The following is a 23,027-nucleotide window of genomic DNA, read 5'->3' as shown; positions in this document are numbered from 1 at the left end:
AATATAAAGGCAATATTAAATGTTTCTTCATGTGAATGTTTTAGAAGCACATTTTTTGGTAAATATGTAAAAGAATCAATAAATGCCATTACCTATTTTCTTCTTCTTCTTCTCATTAATAATAGTAGTGCTGGTATTAGAAACAGTGCTACCAGTAGTTGAGCTAGTAGCAGCAAAGAAAGTACAAATACTGTTTCCTGTGTTTATATATTCATCTATGTAAGAATATGAGATATAAACACTACTAGACATACATTCAACCTCCTATGTCAATAATAAGTACAATAATTGATAAATTATAACATATTTTCATGTTTATCTTCACAAACAATGGTGTCCACTTGGCCTAAATTGCCCTCAGGATCAATTAAGTATCTATCAATCTTTGATTATGACGTCATAATGATCAAATGATAACATGTTTAGATATTATGCTCATTTTTAGGGTTCCTGTTTTTACTTTGGGTGTCTTCTAGAAAATGTTTACATCCTTGAATATTAAAAAAACACATGATTCTTCTCATACTGTCCATTGTTGCAGCACCTCTATTCACCCTCTGTCTGAACGTCTGTTTGAGTGCCTGTCTCTTTAAGGCCCCCCGTCCTCTGATTGGTCAGCTTTCAAAGGCCCAAGCAGGCACCGCCCACCATGGCTGTACAGCCGTGACATCACAACATCACAGAGGTGCTGACAGCTCGTTTGAAGGCGTCGTTTGAATAAATGCTTTGTGCGTTTTTCTCAGTGGATTAAACATGTTGATGCTTTCACAGTATTTATCGCATCTAAAGCTGCAAATAATCAAAACAAGACCGGACCTTTAATTTATCGTTTCGTCCAAAAATGCAGCAGATAGTGTCAGGAGATATTTCAGCCCTGAGCAGTGACTGCCGTCCTCCTCTCAGGCTAAAATAAGGGCAACACAGTCCATAAATCACAGTACTACACGTCTGCCCCGTCCCCGCTGTAATTCACACCTTTTACTCCAGCGCCAAAAATAACACACCGAAAATAAAGCGGTGAGTGTTCGTGGACGCTTCTGACTGCGGACGTGTTTCAGATCTTTTCTGAAAGGAGAGACGAGTCGGAATCAAATGTTTTTCATAATTATTTATGTGTTGCTTTCATCTTTATTTCATTTTGTTCTTATCTTACTGCTGTTTTTCATGCAGTCTTGGTTCAAAATAAGCAACTCCTGTCATAATAACCTTCTTAAAGTGGTTTCCACGGGCAACTGAGTATTTTATTTATTTTTAATAAACCATTGTCCTCCGTCTGATTTTGTAATGGAACTTATACAACGTGTATCGCTGAGAAAATACAGTTTTAATCTGCTGGAGAACACAAATAACCGTATTAATCCAGAATCCTACAAGTCTTATTTGTGTTTTATTTCCTCCAGGCATATTTTAATTCAAGGTATAAGACAACAAATCAACCTCTCAGGTAGTTTGATTCTGAATTGTGACAGATAAATACAGACGCAAATCAAAATAGAAAATATCAATTTAAGTCACATATTGTTATTGCTTTAATATCATAACAATTTATTGAATTAATTGAATCATTTATTTATTTATTTATGTACTGATGTGGCAGCGTTGGTCCTCCACGCATCACAGGTTGCAGATATTCCTCCATTTCACTTATAACTGTGTCTGCAAGTCTAAGATATTTTCTCATCAAGGGTAATAGCTAAAGTTTTGTTTTTGGAGCTGTGTCATTTCATGAAAATTTGCATTAAAAGTGCCTTAAAATAAATAAATATATCGTCTCAGCTCTGTGCAAATCATTCACCAGTGACGCGGAGCGGAGACTCGCTCATTTGGCCCGTCTCTCCACATTCTGTGTGACTATTTTGGTTTGCGAGGCACGTCGACTTTTAAAATTTAAAGGCATCGCATCTCAACGCTTCAGCCGAACGGCCGAGTCTCTAAACTGCAATAAAATGTGGGAAAGTGTTTTCAAACCCAAGAGATTATGTCGAGCATGTGCTTGTGGTTAAAATGAGTCGATCCATTCAGTCGCAGGAATGTGTTGAAATAAACAGAGAGGGAGACATCAGATGATACACTGAACCCGTGGGAGAAAAAATAAATATGAGAAAGAGGAGTACTGCTGTGTGAGTGTTACTACTGCAGTAATCTGAGAGGAGATTAAACTCTCTCACAGTTTTCATCAGGCAGAAAATGGGTTCTCTTTAACGCCTATTGGTGAGCAAATGACCTCTGATACTGTAAATAATGGAAAGTACTTGAGTAAAGTACATTTACTCAAGTGCTACATAATTTATCTACTCTACTTCAGTTCAGAGGGAAATATTGGACATTTTTTTACTCCACCACAATCAGTGTTGGGGAAAGCAATCAGATTATTTACTTGAATAAAAGTACTCACACTGTAAAAATACTCTGTTACAAATAAAGATACTGTATTGAAACTGTTACTTAAGTAAAAGTATCTAAATCGGGAAAATGTACTTGAAGTATTCAAAGTAATTGCAGTAAAACATCCTCTGTGGTGTAGTGAGCTCCCTGGTTAACTACTAGCTGAACCGCTAACATGCTAACCAGCTAGGAACATGCTAACACTCGCCAGTCACATTATCTTCTCTGAACTGGACTGTTACTGACATTTTTTTCTCATTTCATTCAATAAAGAATATTTTAATGAGGAGGACGTGCTGTCTGAGCTAGCTCTCTTGTTAACAGTCAGTTAGACAGCTTGTTAGCTAACGGGGCAAAAAGCTGCACTAGCATGATGTTTTCCTGATTTGACTGTTTGTTTTGCAAAAAAGAAATCAGAAAATAAACTCTTAAAAATGTGTCACACCAAGAAGTTAATGCATGAAGTCTTACATCAAATATCTAGAAACTTGAATGTGGTGAGCTAGCCTACCTAGCAAACTACTTTGGGCTAACTGGAAAGCTACCCGTTATGCTAACTAGCTCATAACACGCTCACACTTAGCAGTCAAGATAATTCTGAGAGCTTTCTAGTTTCTTTTTTTTGCTCTAGTTTCAGTCCATAAATAATTATTTAACAGAGAGAAATCTGAGCTAGCCCGTTTGCTAACAGTGAAATAGAAAGCTTGGTAGCTAACAGGGGCAAAAAGCTATATTAGCATGATGTTCGGCTGATTAGATTGATTGATTTGTTTGTTTGTTCATTCCTCAGAATTACTTAATTCAATTCAAATGATTAGCCCAAATCCGCTCATTTGAAAACATGATAGTAGATGCAATTTATTTCCTTTCACTCGGCCAATTATTAGTTAATCAAATAGTCATTCCAGTCGTCCACGTGCTTACAAACAAAAATGTTTTAATGTAAAAGTCGTTGTAAAGAGTTACTAGACTTTTCAAAATAAAGGCTGTGGATTAGAAGTATGTAAGCATGAAAAGAAGAATGGTACAAAATCATCTGATGGTTTGTTCCCGGCAGAAATCTCCTTCTAATCAAGTCATTTTAGTGCATAATTGAGTTCTCTTCCTCGAAACATGTCCACAGATCCACTCAGAACATTACCGTCTGTTTTCACTTGAAACCAATTTGCTCCAAGTGTTTTATGAAATCAGGTTTCATTTTCTCCTGGAGTCACAACATGACTCAGTTTTTTCAGACAGTGTTGTGATTTAGCAGCGTGGACCCGAACGCAGACTCAGCCTCAGGAGTGAGATGAATTAAGTGGATTTATTAGAAGGGCGGCAGAGAATGGAGGTGGTGTGAGTCGGCCGCTGAGACCGAGGGGCAAGAGGGCCGGATCGGCCGGAGCAGGGTGGATGAATCAGGAGGCCGGAGAGAGCTGGCTGCTGGTGGGCCGGCGAGGAGGCTGGCAGGTGAGTTACGAGGAGGATAGTGATTAGTCAGGAATACAAGACAACAAATAAATTACTAAGAACGGTAAAACACGAGGACACAGCTCGAGAGTTACGGCCACTGCAGCTGAAACAACTTGTAATGGAGTATTTTCTTTACAATATTATTACTTGTACTCGAGTCGGAAAGGTATTAATCAGAGGATGTTGGATTATTTGCATTCAAGATGAGCTTCTAATAGTCCACAAAGGTACAAATAACAAACAAACAAACAAACGCTGCTGCTCTGAGCTGAAATCTTCAAACGTCACACACTCTACACGAGAAGTAGGCTGAAGTTTGCTTCTCATGATTGAAGTCTCGGCTGGTCTCGAGGGGAGAAAAGACACAGCCGAATTTTTCATTTTTTGAGAATAGACAAGGGAAGAATGTGAAGTGGAGCAGATTTATAAAAACCTTGTGACTCCGCTGAAACCGGCCAAAGTCGCAGGAATATATGAAGTCTGACAGGAAGAATCACAGGCTCCTACAGTTTCTGACAGTTTTCAGTACTCGAGTAGAGTTTAAGATAATAATTTGAGGAACTTTTACTTCACAGATCCAGATTTTCTGTCAAACGTGAAAACTACAGTATGAATACATTGATTTGTTAAAGCGAGCTCCACCATAACAACATTCAGATGCTGCCAGACGGTAATGAATAACAAATTTAATTACAATAATAAAGTTATTTTGCCTAATGTGCCCTTTAACTTTAGACATTTTAAGTATTTATTTTGTCTGTCTTACCGGAGACAATTAGGGCTGCTGTAAAAAACAATTCAGAGCAAAAAAAAGCGATTTTCTTTTCGATTTTTTGCTGAGTACGACTTCAGATAATCACCAAAGTTATTAGAAATAATCCCGAACGAAACATGAACGATTGAACAAAATTTAATAACAATCCATCTGTGAGCTGTTGAGATATTCCAGGCTGGACGACCAACCGACTGACTGAGCTGTGCCGACAGTAGAAAGTATAAAAAAAGTGCCCAAAGTACAAAAGCTATTATCACTACAGTATAACTATTAATGTTGAAGCTGCTGGAGGTTGAGTGAATTTAAATACCAAACTCAGTTGGAGTGGTTGGAGTCAAATAAAATATCTCCCTCTGAATTAGTGAAGCAGAAGTATAAATCACACTGAAGAAGAGCACTTGAGTGAACGTACTTATTTATTTTCCGCCGCTGAGTCCGATTGTTTGTCTGAATGTTGCTGCCGTTTACTGAACAACTTGATTGTGAACAGAAAGCTCTCGCAGCCTTGAGTTCACATGAAGAGCACTTAACATAACAGCCTGGTGCTTTCAGCTCCACGTGATGGATGTAAAACCTTGAGGAGGAGAAAAAGTTCCAAACAGACGTCTTTTAAAAAAGTCTGTGAGGTCACAGTGTTTTTTTTTTTTTTCTACCTTTGAAACAAAAACGGCCCTTTTGTGAAGTAAAAATTTGTTTTTCTGAACATTTAGTTCCGGACGTGACGGCTGAGGTGTCGGCTGCTTCGTTAAACGTTCTCCCTTTGACCTCATCAGTGTAAAATATCAAATATTTATGTTGTTTAATAATAAATTCATGCTAAAAATACACCCTAAACTAGTTCTGCTTCATTTGTTATCCACGACTTCCCTCCAGGAACAATTCCACGGAGGATTTTAGCGTTCAGTATGTCGGATCCCGGGAGAGTAAACTTGTCATCATGCTGCATCCTGGACACTGTTGACCTTCGCTGGTAATGTCAGCTGATGGGCAGTCTTTTTTAGGCTTTTAGGCTACGCTTGAATGGAGATTACGTTAATCCTGAAGGTGAAATGAACCTTGCAGTGTCAAATTACTGTCGAGCTGCAGCTGAATTATAGCCCGGCTCTCTCCCTCCCTCCCTCCCTCCCTCGCCCACCCTCAGGGTCCTGCGGGGGTTTTCGACTTTAAATTACCAAGAAACACATTCGCTTTTATCTCCCTAAATTTACTTAATTGTGTTTACTGTATTTCCCCTCTGTGGTGTTTGTTTTACCTTCAGAGTGCCGCAGTGCCCCAGATAGATGCACATCACAGACCGCAGATTCACGTTTGATGAGACTCGCTGCCAGGAGATTTTTATTTATTTTTTGGTTGAATATCAAACTTTTTATTTTAACGGCAGTCTAATAAAGACATAGGAGAGGTCCGCGTGGTCCGCATAGGGAGGATGTCAGGGTGGATGAACGGGTCAAACACAGGATTTGACCCGAGAGAGTGCTGTTGGTTTTGTGCATGTGGATCCATAAATCAATGCTGGCTTGTTTTAATTCACGTACATGACGTGATTTAAACAATTTAACCTCGGTAACGTAACGTGACATGTGAGGGGACGTGACATAACATAGCATGGGTAACATACATGGCAAAATGTGACATACTGTGACTTGAAGTGACAAAACGTGACATGATTTCACGTAACATGATGCAACGTGTCATAAAGTGACATATTGTGACATAACATGATATAACGTGACATGATTTCACGTAACATGATGCAACATGTCATAAGGTGACATATTGTGACATAACGTGATATAACGTGACATGATTTGATGTAACATGAAGTGACATAACGTGATGTAACGTTACAAAACATGAAATGATTAACCTAACGTGACATCATGTGATATCATCTGACATGCTTTGATGACACATGATGTAACGTGATGTGTAATAACGCGACATAACGTGATGTAACATCACAAAACGTGACATGATTAAATGTAACATGATGCAACATGAAGTAACATAATGTGATGTGTAATTATGTGATATAACGTGACAAAACGTAAACAAACTTGACATGTGAGGTAATAATATCGTGACATAATGTGACGTACCAAACTGTGACCGTCACACAAGCTGCCTCATAAGTGATTGTTTGATAATATTAGATTTGACTTGTGTTTATGTTTCAACAGTGAATTGATAAAATACCAATTATCAATCATGTTCCAGCAAAAAAAATCCTCAAAAAGATCGAAGTTTTCAGCGTTTTCAGCTTCAAATAATCTTTTGAATCTTTGTTACTGAACCAGTCTGCTTTCAACGTGAGGCCTTATCTTCTGATTATGACTTCTATCAATCAGAACCATGACTTCTTATCTCATAATAATGAGATCAGGTAAAGGTTAAGACGGTTATCAATCACTGCTATTTGAGATGACAGACGATGGCGACGCTATCTAATTTAATTTGCATTTTTTTCCTCGTTGGTTCGAGACACTGGGAGACGAGGAGGATCTTAACATCAGTATGTCAACATTGTGCTTTTAGTTTGTGTTCAGGCACAAGACATCGAGCAGTATGAGACGCTTCATGGATGCAAAGTCATCCATCAGAAATAACATCTCTTTAATGTGTAATAAAATGTGATAAAAGAGATAATAAGGCGGCACCATTATGGCAACAATCATGATCATGATTATTTGGTCGATTACAGTTATTTAACATGATTATTTATTGACTTGCTTAATGAAACGTGATGTGTTTATGGTACATTTAAAAACAAATTTGGATTTCCTTGAATAAAACCCCGCTAACGGGGAGAGAGGATCACCAAACACTTTAGGATTCATCCACTGGGGACCACGAATGTCTGTGCCACATTTGATTGCAAACGAACAATCTGTGTTGAGATTTTTAAGTAAAAAACACAATAAATAACATGCTGGTTGCCCTTCTGCAAAAGTCAGAGGATCACCAAAGTCATTAGGATTCATCCCCTGGGGACCATGAACGTCTGTACAAACTCAGCTGCTTTAATCTGATATGTGTTGAGACATTTTGCTAAATAACTTAAATATTAATGTGCTGGTGTTGAGAGAGTAAAGGTCAAAGGATCACCAAAGTCATTAGGATTCATCCCCTGGGGACTATGAATGTCTGTACCACATTTAATGACATTCAGTTGATATGTGTTGAGTTATTCCAAGAAGAAACACAAATATCAGCATATATTAAAGTGCTGGTGTTGAGAGAGTGAAGGTCAGAGGATGACCAAAGACATTAGGGTTTATCCTCTGGGGATCATGAATGTCTGTGCAAAATGGTGGCACTAGGGGTTGGAGGATCAACAAGGTCATTAGCATTTATCCTCTGGGGACCATGATGTTTTCAAAAATTGATGAGTTTCAATCTGATGTATGTTGAGATATTTTGATAAAAAAAAAAAACCCCACAAATAATAACCTGCTAGTGCAAAAGTCAGAGGATCACCAAAGTCATTAGGATTCAACATCTGGGGATCATGAATGTCTGTAACAAATCTCATCGCTTTAATCTGCAATGTGTCGTGATAATTTGATCAATAAAACAAATATCAATCTGCTGGTGGCACTAGAGCAAATGTCAGAGGATCACCACAGTAATGAGGATTCATCCCCTGAGGACCATGACTGGTCCTCAGGGGATGAATCCATTACTGTGGTGATCAATCCTGATTAATCCTGACCAATCAACTGTCAGGATTTTGGTTATTCACCAAACTAGAATGTCTAAAAAATATATATCTATCATGTTCGCCCTTTTTTTTGAGAACAGAGAGCTGCAGAGATGTAAATTCACCGAGCGGATCCGTTTGATGTTGCCGGTTAATTTCGGGTTTGACCTCAAGAATAAAAACTGCTGCCGACAAATCCAAGAACATAAATCTGAACCGCTCGTCCTCCTTATCACAAAAAAACCTCGGCCCCTCAAAAAAAACTGAAATACGTCTCAGAGATGCTCTTTGAAGAAGTAGTAGCTTTTGACTCAGTTGTGATAAGAAGAAAATTTAAACGCCACCATTAATCCTCTGCTCTCTCGTTTTAACAAGCTTAAAGATCTCAGGCGGCGGCAGTTTTAAGGTTCATTCGGCGACATTATCCCGTCTTTCTTGTGCCATTTAAATCCTGACACAAATACAACCTTTCACAGCGGGAAGCTCCACTTGTCTTCCCCCCTTTTTACTACAACCTTTCTTCTGGCACTTCACGCCGTATTATCCGCAGTCTTATTTGTGTACACGTTTGCGGTTCTTTTTTCTCGCTAATTTGTATGCTCATGCTAATTTTCTGTATACACAATTACGTAAACAGGATTTGCCCGAGGGGAAGACAAGTCAGCGGTGATGGGGAGGAGTGGGGGGGGAATCAAATTAAATCTTGTTTTTGAATCTATTGTCTGTTTCCTGAATCTGGGCCGACAGCGAGGACTTACTGGTGGTGTTGTATCTGACACCGTAGAACATCTCTGGACAGGGTCGTGACACCATCTGGCCGGCGCTGCTCCTGGGCCAGCAGGTGCCAATGCCATCGATGGAGGTGTCACAGTAGAGTCCCGAGCCTGAAGCGTGAGGACAGAAGTGTCAGACACAGACGTACATTCCTGACACGCCTAACGTCTACATATAGCCATGGTGAAATTCTGACAATGCTCCAAAGATGTTGGCAATAAAACCGCCGGCGCTGAATTAGCTGTTTGTGTACACAAGCTTTAATGAACACTCCTGCGCTGGATGAGCGCAGCGTTGTCTCTTGTGGCGCGTCGCCAAAAGTCTATTTCCAGCATTGTTCTCGTCTTTGATGTTAGTCTTTATAATCTGAGCTCGGATCAAACTTATTCTCCCCGGTGGGGTCTTCCACAACAACCCTGCTTTGTAGTAACAGCTCCGGGAATCAGTTTTCACACATGCGAGGAAGAGCGACGTGTCCGACTCACCGCTCCACTGACCTGTGGCATTGCTCAGGGTTTGGTTCCAGGAGGCGGCCAGGGACTGCACTGCAATCGAGAGGGGGGGGAGAGAGAGAGACTCATCAATAACCTCAATCTCTGTTTGCTCGGTTCAGATGGAGGCTATGAAAATCTCATTAGATTCAGCTTAACAGCTACAAAGGGTTGAGCATTAAAGGGCAACGGTAAACACTGGTGACAGACCTTTTCCCGGAGCAATAACAGCACGGTAGCAGCAAATATGAATGTAGACGTGCCCCCGAGGGGTCAGGCTATTAATTCTGTAATAACTCAGGACGATTTAGAGGAAAAGAGCCGGAAATAAGGATGTCCTGCAAGACAAAAGTTGACACTTCCGTCCTACGTGTTCAGATGTTTCATAAACAACCTGTTTTAAGAGAAAATTAATGAATTTATGTAAAATATTAAATGAGCCTGAAGTGGTTTTTAAACTGTCCTCGGTGAAACAACAGCACCAGCTGTGAGCTATTTATGATTTCTGTACAAAATCCTCGAGCAGCCGAGTGAATTATAACACTTTTATCCGTCTGTTCTGTAATAGTGACTTTGATTCACGTTACCACTGATGGCACTTTATCTCCTTTATCACCAGCTGTCATTGTTTGCTTATTTTAACACTATAAATTATCTTTCTCTAACATTAATCAAGTGGTTCTTCTTTTAACCGGGAACTTTTCAAAGGCACAATCCATAGATTCTACACACAAACATCTGTTTAATAACAGTAATGTGACTCCAAGTTTCATTACATCTGCTCCGTTACTTTAAAGCGGACCTGTTATTCTCATGTCCGGCTTTAAATCCCGTCTCTCAAGGACCCTCCCACCTAAAACCTCACTCTCTTCTGATTGGACAAACGTTCAGTAGCCTGTCGAGGGGCAGGTGACAGGATTTGGACTGAATAAATGCATCTTAAAGCACTGCAGTCTATTTAAACATTCATACACTGTAATATTAATATTTTATTTATTCCGCTGAGTGGAGAGATCATCATCATCACTACTGGCTATGATGAGTTACCATCATTACAAACACAGATTGTACAATTTGAATTACTTTTACTTTCATTTATCCATTTTCTGTTACTCTATACTTTCACCTAACTGTTGTCATTTTTACTCCACTACATTTCTTTGTTGACTTCAGTTACTAGTTACTTTGTAGATTACATACTGCATTGAGCCAAAGTAGCACATGTGTTTTAAAAATGGTAGTTTTATCAGCGATTACATTGTTTTTTTGATTTTTAGATTGAATAATCACTCAATTTTTGTGACATTTCCACATGCAAACAAAACATAACCACACATAGACATAATGGGCCTCATTCACCAATATCTTCTTAAGAATCTTCTTAGATTCTATCTTAAGTTGTTCTTAAGAGGTTCCTTAAGATCCTGGATCCTGGATAAGAAAAAATTCATGAATGCCACAATCTTCGTAAAATCATCGTAAGTGGGACTTAAGAACAAATCTGTTCGTAAGAACGGTTCATGAATGAGGCCCAATGTTTGTAATTCACAAGGTAAAATATACAGGACAGAAAGCAAAGCACAAAACACAGTGAACATGTGACATTCTATCTCTCTATTATTGTCGCTTTTTTGAGTTTTACTCTTGTGCTGCCACTTATTTCCCTCTGTACTGCTCTGTTACCTGCACATTTCTCCCGAGGGGGATCAATAAAGGATCTTTATCCTATCACCTGAACATCTCAATGTTATGCCTTGAATTCCCCCGACACGTGATCAACAAAGGCACAGCTTACCGCGTCTTACATCCACATGTTAATAGCCAATCACGTGGGAAAATGCGCGAAAATGATCCACATGTGAGGAAAACAACCACATATTAAATTATTGCATCTCATCTAAATTTGAAAATGTAAATTCTTTTATTGATCAATGTTTGAATTCAAGTTAACACGTGAGGAAAGTAACTCCACGTGTGACACTTTGACAAAGGAGAGACTGAATGATGAACTGATGAGTCACGAGGTAATGAATGTAATTGTTCTCTGCCGCCCCGCTTGATGCTTTATGACACCTGATCCTCCAGAGACTCGTCGTTCTCAAGGTTCACACCCAGCATAATAGCAAAGTGCAGAGAGCTGTTGTTATTAGTCTGTTCAGATCTACCTGGAACATCTTTACGAGTATCGCCCGAGGCAAATAGCAAACAAAGATCGTTCCTGCAGATGTGAGCGTGATCGTGTTCTCTGGGCGTGCATTTAATGAGCAGCTATTACCAAACTTGTGAGGTCGCCGCAGAAACGGAGTAATATGAAAAGACATTTTGCCAATATCCACACAGAGAAAGTTGGAATTGAGGATGAGGGATTGGCATTTAGTGGTTGCGGTCACGAAAAATGGGAAAGGCTGAAAATCAATGAGGCCTCGCGAGCTGAAGTGGGACTCTCAGGTCGGATGCGAGTGCCGCTTTAAAAGGCCGTGACAGCTGATGTTCGCCCTCGACTTACGTGAGACGTTCCCCGACAGCATGAGCAGAGCTTCACATGTCAGGTCTGCCAGCGAGCCTGAAGGCAGGAGGCTGACGACGGCACACACCTGAGAACAAAGACGAGACGGGGGGGTTTAATCAGTGAATCAAACATTAACACAGCGACAGATTCAACCTGCTCCTTTAATGCGCCGCTCCGCTGAATCGAACTAAGAGACTTCTGGGTGCCCTTGAGCAACATGATGCATTTATTAACAGCTCCTCGCGCCAATTTGCAGCACTTTGTAGTCTGTATTCATCGCTCCCTGTCAACAGCCCTTTCATGTTTACAGATACAAGGACTCAATAATGTTTAAAGGCAAGGAAATTCCTCGCTGCCTTCCTGGAGGAGGTTGGACGTGTTATATCGAAAATGCTTCTGTTTGTGCATCGTGTGCGTCGCTGCGGCTAGCCTACTTATCATGTGTGCAGAGGAGGGGAGGGGGGGCATTAAATAATGCACATAATTTAAAAAAAAACTACAGTAAGATGCTCAGGAGGGGCTCACATCTGCCGGGTCTCATGTGACGGAAGTGCCGGTACGATCACATCCATTTACACACTGATGAAACAGAGGAGACCCTCGAGTTAGAGGAACAGTTCCCTCGTTATCTGCTCGCCACCATGCAGACGGAAAGTCGAGGTAAGTGAAGGAAGTAATGTTTCGTGGACTTGACATGGGGTCACACTTTTGGGGTGAACTGACCCTTTAATGTTCCTGCAAATTCCTGATATGTTCTCATTTCTATTTATCATATTTACATTTCGACAAAACATGTCATATCACAACTTATATTACGTGTTTACGACCTGACTTCGACATCAGGACGGTGGAGGAGCTGCAGGTGAGACTGCGGTGAAGCCAGTGACCGCAGTTCACCACTGTGTTCCAACATTTGTAAGCATGAAATCGAGGGATGTTTTTTAAGGATATCTTTGGGACAATTATAAAACAGGTATTTTATGCAAAAAAAAGATTTTGTCCAGACCCTAACCAAGTGGTTTTTGTGCCTAAACCTAATCAGACCAAAAGTACATTGTTGTCACAGAAAAGGGTAACCTAAAGAAATGTCAGTCAGCTACTACATTATATAAAACAGCACAATATATAAAAAGTCAATTATGTGGACAGTACATTACATAAAAACAACACAATACACACTGTGGAGCTTCACGGCAAAGCAGAGTTGCAGCATTCTCCTAAACGACTGAAGTAGCTGGCGACTTAAAACTTTTAAAAAACAACCAAAAAACATGAAACAGCCCCAAAATGTCTGGAATTCACGAGAATTTGTGTCAGTGTGTATGTAAACAGCAGCAACCCGATGAAGTTCGGCATCAGTTAAACACTCTTGACTGCATGTGAGCATCAACACCGTAAACACAGAGTCCACCTCTCCTCGTTCTGCTGTCTCTTGCTCTTTATCAGCTCTAAACACGGTCCGCCAGTCGAGCGTAACAACTTGATCCAGGCTGTTGTGGTGATCATACATCTCTATAAGGATGTGGGCAAAACAGTCTCTGATTTCACGTTGTTCAGCATTAAACAAAGCATGATTATTATCCTCCCCAGGGTGGTCCGGCTGGTCGGTGCGGTCTCAAAGTCTCCTGCTATTAATGCAAATCCTGTGCTTTCTTTCCCGTTGCTGGTGGATGTATTTCTGTCAGAGCTTATTCTTGTTTCAGCCATAAGACCGAGAATAATAAAATAGCAGTTAAAAAACAAAAAGGTGGTGTCATTTAAAGACGCTACCGGCCTCTACATCTGCATGCGCCTTTATTTCTTTTTAATCAAGTTGAGATCCTGAGACCTCCGACGACTTCTGGAGGAGCTGCTTCATGTGGACTTTTTGTTGTTGTTGTGAATTCTTAAGGTTTTGTCAAATGACAGTTTAGTGGAGTTCAGTGTTCCGTATTCATATTTCATATTTCATATTTCCTCCACACTCTGATCTCAGCTGGATTCACGTTGGCCGCGTGACAGCTGGAAACAAACCGGGAAAGGTTTGCCGACATATCCGTGCGAAACGCTGCAGCGGTGACACATCTGGACGCCGCCTGAGTGCCAGCGTCCGCCGGGGCCGTTTGACTGGAAGACGACACGGCTGTAAAAGGTTATCCTTTCGGTTTACGCGCGGACCAAACCGGCCTCTCTAATTGACCCCAAACTAGTTACACGTCAGTCGCTGCAGCAGTCCTTGAGTCGGCTCCCCGCGGGGCGTGAGAGGGGTGGCTACTATTACCTATAAAGGCAGATGTTTCATTTCCTCCTTAAATAAAACATCCCCATCAATAATTCATCTGAGACCGTTAACGTTTCACATCTTCAGACAGAAAGCGGAGGAAAAGATATGTGACTTCTGCCTTTAATTAAATGTGCCGGTCTTCCGTGTTTTAAAAAGCACATTCATACCTGACGCTTACAGCAGCGTGAAATACCAGCACTGTGTGTGTGTGTGTGTGTGTGTGTGTGTGTGTGACCATGTCATATAAAATGCCAGAGTGGCCCAGATTTCAAAGGCGGGCTTCCTGACGGCTCACTGTGTCTGTTTCACGCTCACTGAGTCCCGGGCAGGTATCAGAATACAGCGCCGGCCGTCCGGCTCCTGCCAAGTAATTAAAGCTCGACGGCCGACGGCCACGACGAAGACAACTGGATAAAAACAGCCCGTTCACCTGTTCCTGTGCTCGAGTTGAAGTCAGAGGGTAGTGGGGGGTTTAATATACAAGGTACAATTATTGCATTGAATGTAGTTAATTGAGTAGAGAAGGAAAAAAAGGACTTTTTTCTAGTGTTATACATGTTTCTGTTCTCTGTTTAATGCCACTGTAAACTGAATATTTTGGAGATTTTCAGCTGTTGACACTTGTAAATAATGTCTGATGTAATACTGTTTGGTTGTGTGTGGTTTTGTTGGTCGGTTAAATGTTGAGTTGTGTTATTCATGTGGAAACACGAATACATGCGGATAATTAGTTTGGATTCATGGGCGCTTTGGTTTCTTTTTTAAAAGAAAACTTTTTTTCTGACCCCGACAAAACACATTAATTAAAAATAAAAAAACCTGGTTGCAGCCGTGTGACTAACAGAGGTGGGAGGTACGAATACTTGAGTTTTTTCAGGTATCAGTTCTTCGGCTGAGTATTTATCTCTCTGACAGCTTTGACTTCTCCTCCCTTCATCTGAGCACAATTACCTCTACGTTCCTCCTCCCTACGTTTTCAAAACAGGGTCGTTACTTAGCTTTTGGAGGAGAATTATGGATTATTTTTATTCCCTGACATCATAAAAACTGATTTCAGACGGAGAGAGAGAGAGACTGGGATGAGGAAAAAAGGCGTGTTAGTGTCTCGTATCTGCTGCCCGCTGCCTGGATTTTCATATTTTCTCACTTTGTTGCTGCTCTGGACGCTTTACAAACACAAAACGTGGCTAGGTGACGTCCTGGGAATGAGACTCGACCATCAGCTGTCTCTGTGGTGCGTTCAGGAACAGCTGGGACGAATCCCCCTGAGTGAAGATGTGTGTACCTTTGCCACGTCTGGTAGCTAATAAAGCCCAACTGACGTCAGTCAGCCGTAATGTAAACACGAAGGACGCTGAATAAAAAAGGCGACATCTGATCATTCAGTCCAGCAGTGTTATGTTAGAGCAGTGGACTACTTTTCAGAATGTATGTATGTTAATCAATAATGACAACACTCGTTAGTCGCAGCCATTATTTTAATGATTTGAATCGCGGGAAACAGACGAACGAACGGATCGCTCTGCTTTCCTCGGGGCAGTGAGCGACGACAACGCCGGACAAAAATTGAGTTTGGTGAATCGTTTAGCCGCTAATGGAAATGTGAAAGCCGACAGAAAATTGCGGCAGGCTGCCACCGGTCGGCCTTCGCTTTCCTGTAAGACTTCGCGCCCCAAAACAGAAGAGCACAACGACGAAAGTGAAGGGCTTGTCGGGGAACCAATCTAAACGCTGATGGTGTCGTTATTCTGAAGCCATTTCTCTGCGCAATCAACATTTACTGCATAACGACACAATAACATAAAAAATTGTGCATTGCCGGTTTAACTCCGTCCATCGTCTGGCCGGGTCATCATCATCTGTAAACACCTTCACATTCACAGCGGTCCCTCTTCTAACTTTCCCAGGTTTTAATGGCTCTCAGGATGTGAAGTAGTTATTAATATTGCTGTGTGAATCAAACGCGATCAGGTGACCTCAGCAGGACGTCTTTGACGCCGCCACATCGTAAAGTCTCTGTCATCTCTGCGCCGAGCCGCAGGACTATCAGTATGAGACTTTCACTTCTATTTGGAGTCGTTTTCCTTCGTTATTCGGCAAAGTTTAGGTCAGTTTATGCGTGTTTGCAGGGCAGCTGAACATTATCTCCTTAAATATTCAGTTCGCTGTCCTCAGTGTGTTCTGTAGTACAGTGTCAGGGTTCATGTGTTGCAGGAAGGTCGGGAGAGGATCCAGAGAGGCACCAGCTGACCTCAGCATGAACTGAATACTGAAGGACCAACAGCCGTAGAGGTGAAGTTCACCTGCCAAATGTCACTGACGCAGACACAAAACGACGGTCGGCTCTCATCGCTCGCTGGGAGAATGAGTCGAGCTGCAGCACTGGAGTCGTGAAAAGATGAGATTCTCAAAACAAGAGTGGAGTGAAATATTCAGACCAGACCGGCTGATTTTGTCCACTTTTTTTAAAAAGAAAAGCAAAACTTCTAATCGATAATCGTGTTGATCGCAACGTAACTGGCAGCTACAGCTGGACTGATATGGAGAGATACCGCTCGATTACAGATATATCTGTATGAAATCCTCCTTTTTTTACAGAACATTTTTCACAATAAGATGCTCTGGATCATTTAAGATGATAAAATTCCCAGTAAATATACTCTTTTAGTACACTAATAGGCCTGGGAGATGAAATTATAGCAATATATATCGGTGATAGAAGTGCAGGCCAGTTCTACTCCGCCTGTTAAACTGTTGGTCACAGTTTATTTGGCAATTTCTGCTTTCTTGTGGTCTGATACAGCGGTATCCGAGTCGTAGCCCCACCAGCAAACACACCGACCTCTTCAGCCTCTGTCCCGGTTCTCTGCCGCTCCTCTTGGTGTCACACATCCTCCCGAACCAGAGTGTCTTTGGGCTCGTTAAGCAGAACAACCAGGCCCGCCGCTGCTCTGCCACCCAGCCTGTTTGCTCTACAAACGCAGAGACACTGCTCCGCTGCTGGCCGACAAACCAACCGCGAGAGACACACATGCACAAGCCTTTACCACCCAAGTGAGAGAAATTATGCAGTTGATGCATTTTAATATACACAGCTTTATCAATCAATCAGTCTTTATTTGTTTGCCGCAGAATAGCAGCAAAAGTCATCTCGCAACACTTTCCAAATTGAGCAGGTCTCGACCAAACTCCCTGATTAATTTACCCGCCCATCAGACCGACTTCCACTCTCCTCCATCTCTCTTTCTTTGGAAATTAAATCCGTGTTCTCCTGAAACTGTCTCAAACTGAACAGTAATAAAACAGATCGTTTTCCTTTGCATATTGATGACTCCCGTGGACTTCCCTCCCCTCGTGTGAAAAGTCGGTTTCATCATTGACGGCGTCGTATCTCCGGAGGCTCGCGTCAACAACGTTACTCCGTCTGCACGCTTTCATCTGCAGAATATTAATCTCCTCACGCCGAACAGCTCCATTATCATTCACTCCCTGATTACATCACGTATTGACCGATGAGACTCTTTCCCTTCCGGTCTCGAGCGTCTCCATGAACTCCGACTGGCCCAGAACTCCCTCTCCCTCGTAGATCTCATCACTCCGGTTCATCAGCAGCTCCACTGACTCCTGTTAAGTATCGCATTGATTGTGAGACTCTGCTTCTCACCTTCGGAGCCCTTCAACCTCGAGTAACTTCAGAAATCTATCTGCACACCATCCCGCACTCCTCCGCCATCCAGCTCGCGACACCTTCTCCACGCTCGACTACCGCGGCGTCCTCAGCCTTCACAGAGACCGTCAGAGTAAAATCGACTCTCTTCGACCTCCAAATCCGGTCAGCGCCGAGCTTTAAGGTCGTGATTTCACACGTAGTCACTGCAGAAGATTGTTTTACTTCGTTGCCTGGTTGCCTTTCATACGTTGCTGTTTGTTTGTTTGTTGGACTCTTCCAGTGCTCTATGAACAGAACGTATTATTTTTATTGTTATTAATAAAGCTCGTTGTTAAACTGTGAAACGTCCCGCCTTCGTTACACATCTGTTTGTCATCTGCGTGTCTGAGAACCACATTTGAGGGATCACGGAATAAAATGTGTCGTACGTATCGGCCAATCATTTTTCTTTTCATCGTTTGGATATTTTGACTCCCTAACATCACCATCGGTTCCCAGAAATCGTTGCTATTAAAACGACGCAAAACGAAAATGTGGTTGCAAGCGAGCGAAATCTAGAGAGAGACATAAAAAATTATTGTATCCATTCAGCAGCGACTAATTTAACTGAATGAACGCTGCCATCTTTCATTAGGGTCTCTTGGATGTTCAGGACAAAATTTTAATTCAATCCAGTGACAAATAAGTGATTGGTGAGCTTCACAATACACAAACAAATAATCGTAAAACAGCTGAAATGCAGCTCAGAGGGCCAAACTTCAAGAATATATACAGTAAAGAGTGTTTGGAGTCGAGCGGTGGGATTCTACACAGTCTCATGAATTGAACAGAAGATCCAACATCATTAAAAGAACATGTATGACACGGACAGGGAGGCCCGAGGTGAGCTGGAATGACACAATTATAATTAGTCCCATCTCGCGTTCGCGATCTCCGTATGAAAGTTTGCACAGCGGCACATATCGGACAACGTTTTCACTGAGACTGACAAACCCGTCGGGCTCTATATTCCACTGCTGACACTTCGGCACTTGACGTAAATCTTTTAGCATGTCTCCACTGCGGTTCTGCTCCCTCGACGGGGCTTTTTCTGAGACCACTCCACCACCGTTAAAGGAGCAGTCTGTAGTTTTGGTTGAGGGCATTTTTAATCAGAGGTGAAAAGATCTTCACTGAATAAACAAAACCTCTGTTTCCTCTGAGAACAGCTTGTTTGTTCAGTTACAGGCTCCTTTAAAGACACTAAGATATGAACACACTCCTATAAGATGTATTAATTAAAAGCTGCAGTCTTGTCCAGGTTCCGCTTGTTCAGGGAGGTGATTTGAACACTTGCACACCTTTAAATCAAACATGTATCTTAGTCTCTTTGTGTGTGTACACGTGCTCACATCACCTCCCTGTTTACTTGCGTCACTTACTTTCATTATTTATCACTTATCACTTTCCCTCTTGTCTACGGCTGGAATTCTTGTTTGTTTTGTTTTTTCTTGTCTCGTTTAGTCGTTTTTATTTCTCATTATGTGTTTTGCGGAAAAAATGAAAAAGAAGAAGAAGAAGAAGAAGAAGAAAAACAGCAGCAGGCAGAATGTGAGTGTGATTGTTTGAACGCTGAAAGTGCAATAAAACACAAGCTCCACTGAAATTCACGATTATCAATGACCACGACAATTTTTCACATCGGCGCGTATCGGACGACGTGTATCGACTCCGACACGTCTGACAGACACGTCCTGATAATCCGTCGACTGATATTCAGCATCTTCAGTGCGACTACCTGTGATTTTTCTGTCCGATTGCCGATAAAATAAACACGACTGATTGGTAACACGATCAATAGCCTATAAACAACGCAACAATATGAAACTGCAAGATTATAACTGCAAACTTATAGCCTATAAGAGGGAGTTTAAAGTAAAAGCAGCTCAGAATTGTACTTCAAAGATCTTAATTGACACAAAGATCTTCTCTGCGTCCGTCTCTTTGATTATTGATCGTCTGAGTCAGTATCGGCCCCCCGAGAGAGCCGCATCGATCATCCCACTGCGCAGATACTCGAGTACTTTCTGCACTTTCCTACCTGGAAACTGAGCACGCGGTGACGCAGCCCTCGAGTAAATGTACTCAGTTACTTTTATGGCCTCAGCAGGACATGTGATGTGTGTGTGTGTGTGTGTGTGTGTGTGTGTGTGGGGCCACTGCCTGCTCTTAAATCACAACAATGCAGGACGCGAATAGAAAGCAGGGGGGATTTTCAGAGAAGGGTTCAGAGGATTCTCAGTTATTCTTAGAGCTGCAGCTCCGCTCCGCACAATGAGGAGGAGGAGGAGGAGGAGGAGGAGGAGGTGATGAAGTAATTCACCTTCAGGCATCTGGAACAACATCAGCCCCAGAAAAGAAAGACACCACACGTCCCGCCCCTCCTTCCTTCAAATCAGGCGACTTCATTTTTGGTGATTTTTTTTTTTTTTTGGTGTGTGTGTGTGTGTTCACTTTTCTTTTAATTGAAGACGGCAGCAGTGAGAGGAGGCACTTGCTGCATTAACACTTTTTAATCTCCAGTGTCCCAAATCCGGGTTTTTCAGCATCAGCAGTCCCAGAAAGAGAGACAGAGGGAGAGAGAGAGGGAGAGAGAGAAAGAGAGAGAGGGAAAGAGGGGAGGGATCGCTTTCTCATGCCATCTTAACCCAGAGTCCTGCTTCATGCTCCACCAACACATCTGCAGCTCGTTCAACTCATCCAGCGCAGATTGTTTCTAAATGTTTCAGCGCAAAAATAATAAAATAGAGAAAAAAGAAAAAAAAACTCCGAGGATCACAGTCCTGACTCTCTCTCTCTCTCTCTCGCTCTCTCTTAATAGATATTATATTTCAAAATGATCTGTGAGATGGAGAGACCCCACAAAAAAGAGAGAAAGAACTGACATCTGGATGGGATGATGGTGTTAAATCCCTCCTCGCGTCAAGATTACGGTCAAATCCTCGAGCATGAGACTCGCTGTTATTAAGAGACACTCAATTTTAGGAGATCAGATATAAAAAAAAAAAAAAAGAAAAAAAGGCGCAAACTTACCTGGAGCACATAGAAGCATTTGCGACGCATTTCCAGACCTTTACTCTTCACATAATTCTCATTAAACGTCTTCTGATCACTTGATTGACAGTGTTTTTATCCTTTGAGTTTTGCGCAAAGAGAATAATTTCCCCAAAAAATAAATAAATAAATAAAATAAATGTTGGGTAAACCACAGATCAGCCCTCCACAGACACCAGCCGATCCCCTCAGATGGGCTTTTAATGAAGGAGTCCAGCGGCGGTGATCTGCTGTCAGCTGGTCCGCAGGTGGTGACCTGCTGAAATCAAGTCCCTCCGTCAGTGTCTGTTACCGGACTGGAAACTGAATCCGCCTCGGAGAGAGAAAAAGACGCGCACCATCCGCCCCGGACACCGCGGTCCCCTCCTCACTGCTGGCCCCGGACCAGAACTCCCTCCACGCGCGTGCTGTCCTCCGTCATGCCCCGCTGCTTCGCATCCAGCTTGTGGCTCCTCCTGCGCGGCCGCGGATCCCGGCTCCTCGACGCGCCGCCCACGTTGTGCCACAACGCCGGCGCGCCAGAGGAACAACCCCCGATTCCTCTTCGCGGAGTTAATTATGCAACGTCTACCCCGTCCGGTCCAGATCCTAATCTCTAATCCCGCTGCAATCTAGACGTCACTCCCACCCCCCATCCCATCCCATCCTGTGAGAAAGTTAAAGGACGGGCTCTAAAGGGAAACCTTTTAAACATGTGTGCGTCCCCGTTTTCGCTTGACTTGGTGCCAAGTCCGCAGCCAACAGATCTGGCTGAGGGCGAAGATGGACAGATGGTCCCGCTGTGTCAATAAAGCGAAGCTTCCCCGCCGGGATCATCCAGTCAGTGCCATAAAACATGCTCTTTAAAAATAGAATCCAGTTAGAAGACGTCCATGTGGTCGGATTTGGAGCCGAAACAATCAATCAGCCAGTCGATCAGTATTTAATTAGCCGGTCACTTAATTTGACTGTGGTTCAGTTTGCTATCAGTGTTCAGGGACGAGATTCTGAACATTAAATCGTAAAAAAAAATCATAAATAATTCTCTTTTCTTCTGACTAATGTGTTCAACAGCAGCATTTATATTAACTAAACTACAAACCTCCCAAGAAGAAGCTACAATATGGTACAACATGTTTAAGGTTTCAGTGACCTTTGACCTCCACAATCTAAACCTGGTTATATATTAGCATCTTTCGAGTGTTTGCGACCACTCAAAGCGCTCTGCAGCACGAGCCAGGACACACACACGCTCACACAGTGGTGACAGAGGGCGCCATGCAGGGCGCCACCTGCTCAACCGGAGCAGATAACAGTGAATAACAATTCATACACACGCATACGCTGATGTAACAGCCACCGGGAGTGATTCAGGTTTCAGCATCTCGCCCAACGCGTAGACTGCAGGGGCTTGGAATCAAAACACCGAACCCTCCTGTACCTCCCGAGCCGGGGGAAATCTAATCAGTTCACCCTCCAGTTTGAATTTGACTAAAATCCCTCGTTGCATTCTTTAGATATTGTCCTCACAAGATTTGACCTCTGACCCTCCAAAATGTAATCAGTTCATCCTCGGGTCACGGTGGACGTTAATGCAAAGTTTGAAGAAAATTCCTCAAAGCGTTCTTGAGATATCGCGCTCACAAGAACGGTTCGGACAACCCTGACAAACATAAAGCCCTCCGGGCCTCGCTGTCGCCGGCGAGGGCAGAAAAACAGTGGCAGGATTTCCGACAGTATTTACATTAGAGAGGAAAAAAAAACCCTGTGTGCAGAGTTTTCACAGTATTTACATAAGGATAAAAAAGCAGTGTGCAAAGATGCGTTGAGATCAGGGGTTACTCCGACACGCGGGCTGCAGCCCGGGGAAAGAAACTGTCTGCGAGTCTGACGTACTTCAAAAAGACAGCGAGGTCACATGCAGGGAAGTTTA

General features: G+C 42.3%; 1 protein-coding gene across 7 annotated transcripts in view; it reads right to left on the bottom strand.

The window, feature by feature from the left end:
* LOC115571578 (corticotropin-releasing factor receptor 1) overlaps positions 1-21,727 on the bottom strand; it is a 67,807-nt gene extending 46,080 nt beyond the window's left edge. For 2 of the 7 annotated variants that reach the window (XM_030401032.1, XM_030401035.1), the window contains exons 1-3: positions 21,095-21,727; positions 9,575-9,634; positions 9,074-9,199 (exon numbers count right to left, since the gene is read on the bottom strand). In XM_030401032.1, the coding sequence (XP_030256892.1) occupies positions 9,074-9,199; positions 9,575-9,634; positions 21,095-21,113 (205 nt within the window). In that variant the 5' untranslated portion in view covers positions 21,114-21,727. Of the gene's footprint in view, positions 1-9,073; positions 9,200-9,574; positions 9,635-12,086; positions 12,175-21,094 lie in introns of those variants that run through there. The other 5 variants (XM_030401030.1, XM_030401031.1, XM_030401033.1 and 2 more) reach the window with 5 other exon arrangements.
* Between the last annotated feature and the right edge of the window lie 1,300 nt (positions 21,728-23,027).

Source organism: Sparus aurata, chromosome 20 (assembly GCF_900880675.1).
Source record: "Sparus aurata chromosome 20, fSpaAur1.1, whole genome shotgun sequence".
Taxonomy (NCBI): domain Eukaryota; kingdom Metazoa; phylum Chordata; class Actinopteri; order Spariformes; family Sparidae; genus Sparus; species Sparus aurata.
This window is presented reverse-complemented; position numbering and strand designations above follow the sequence as displayed.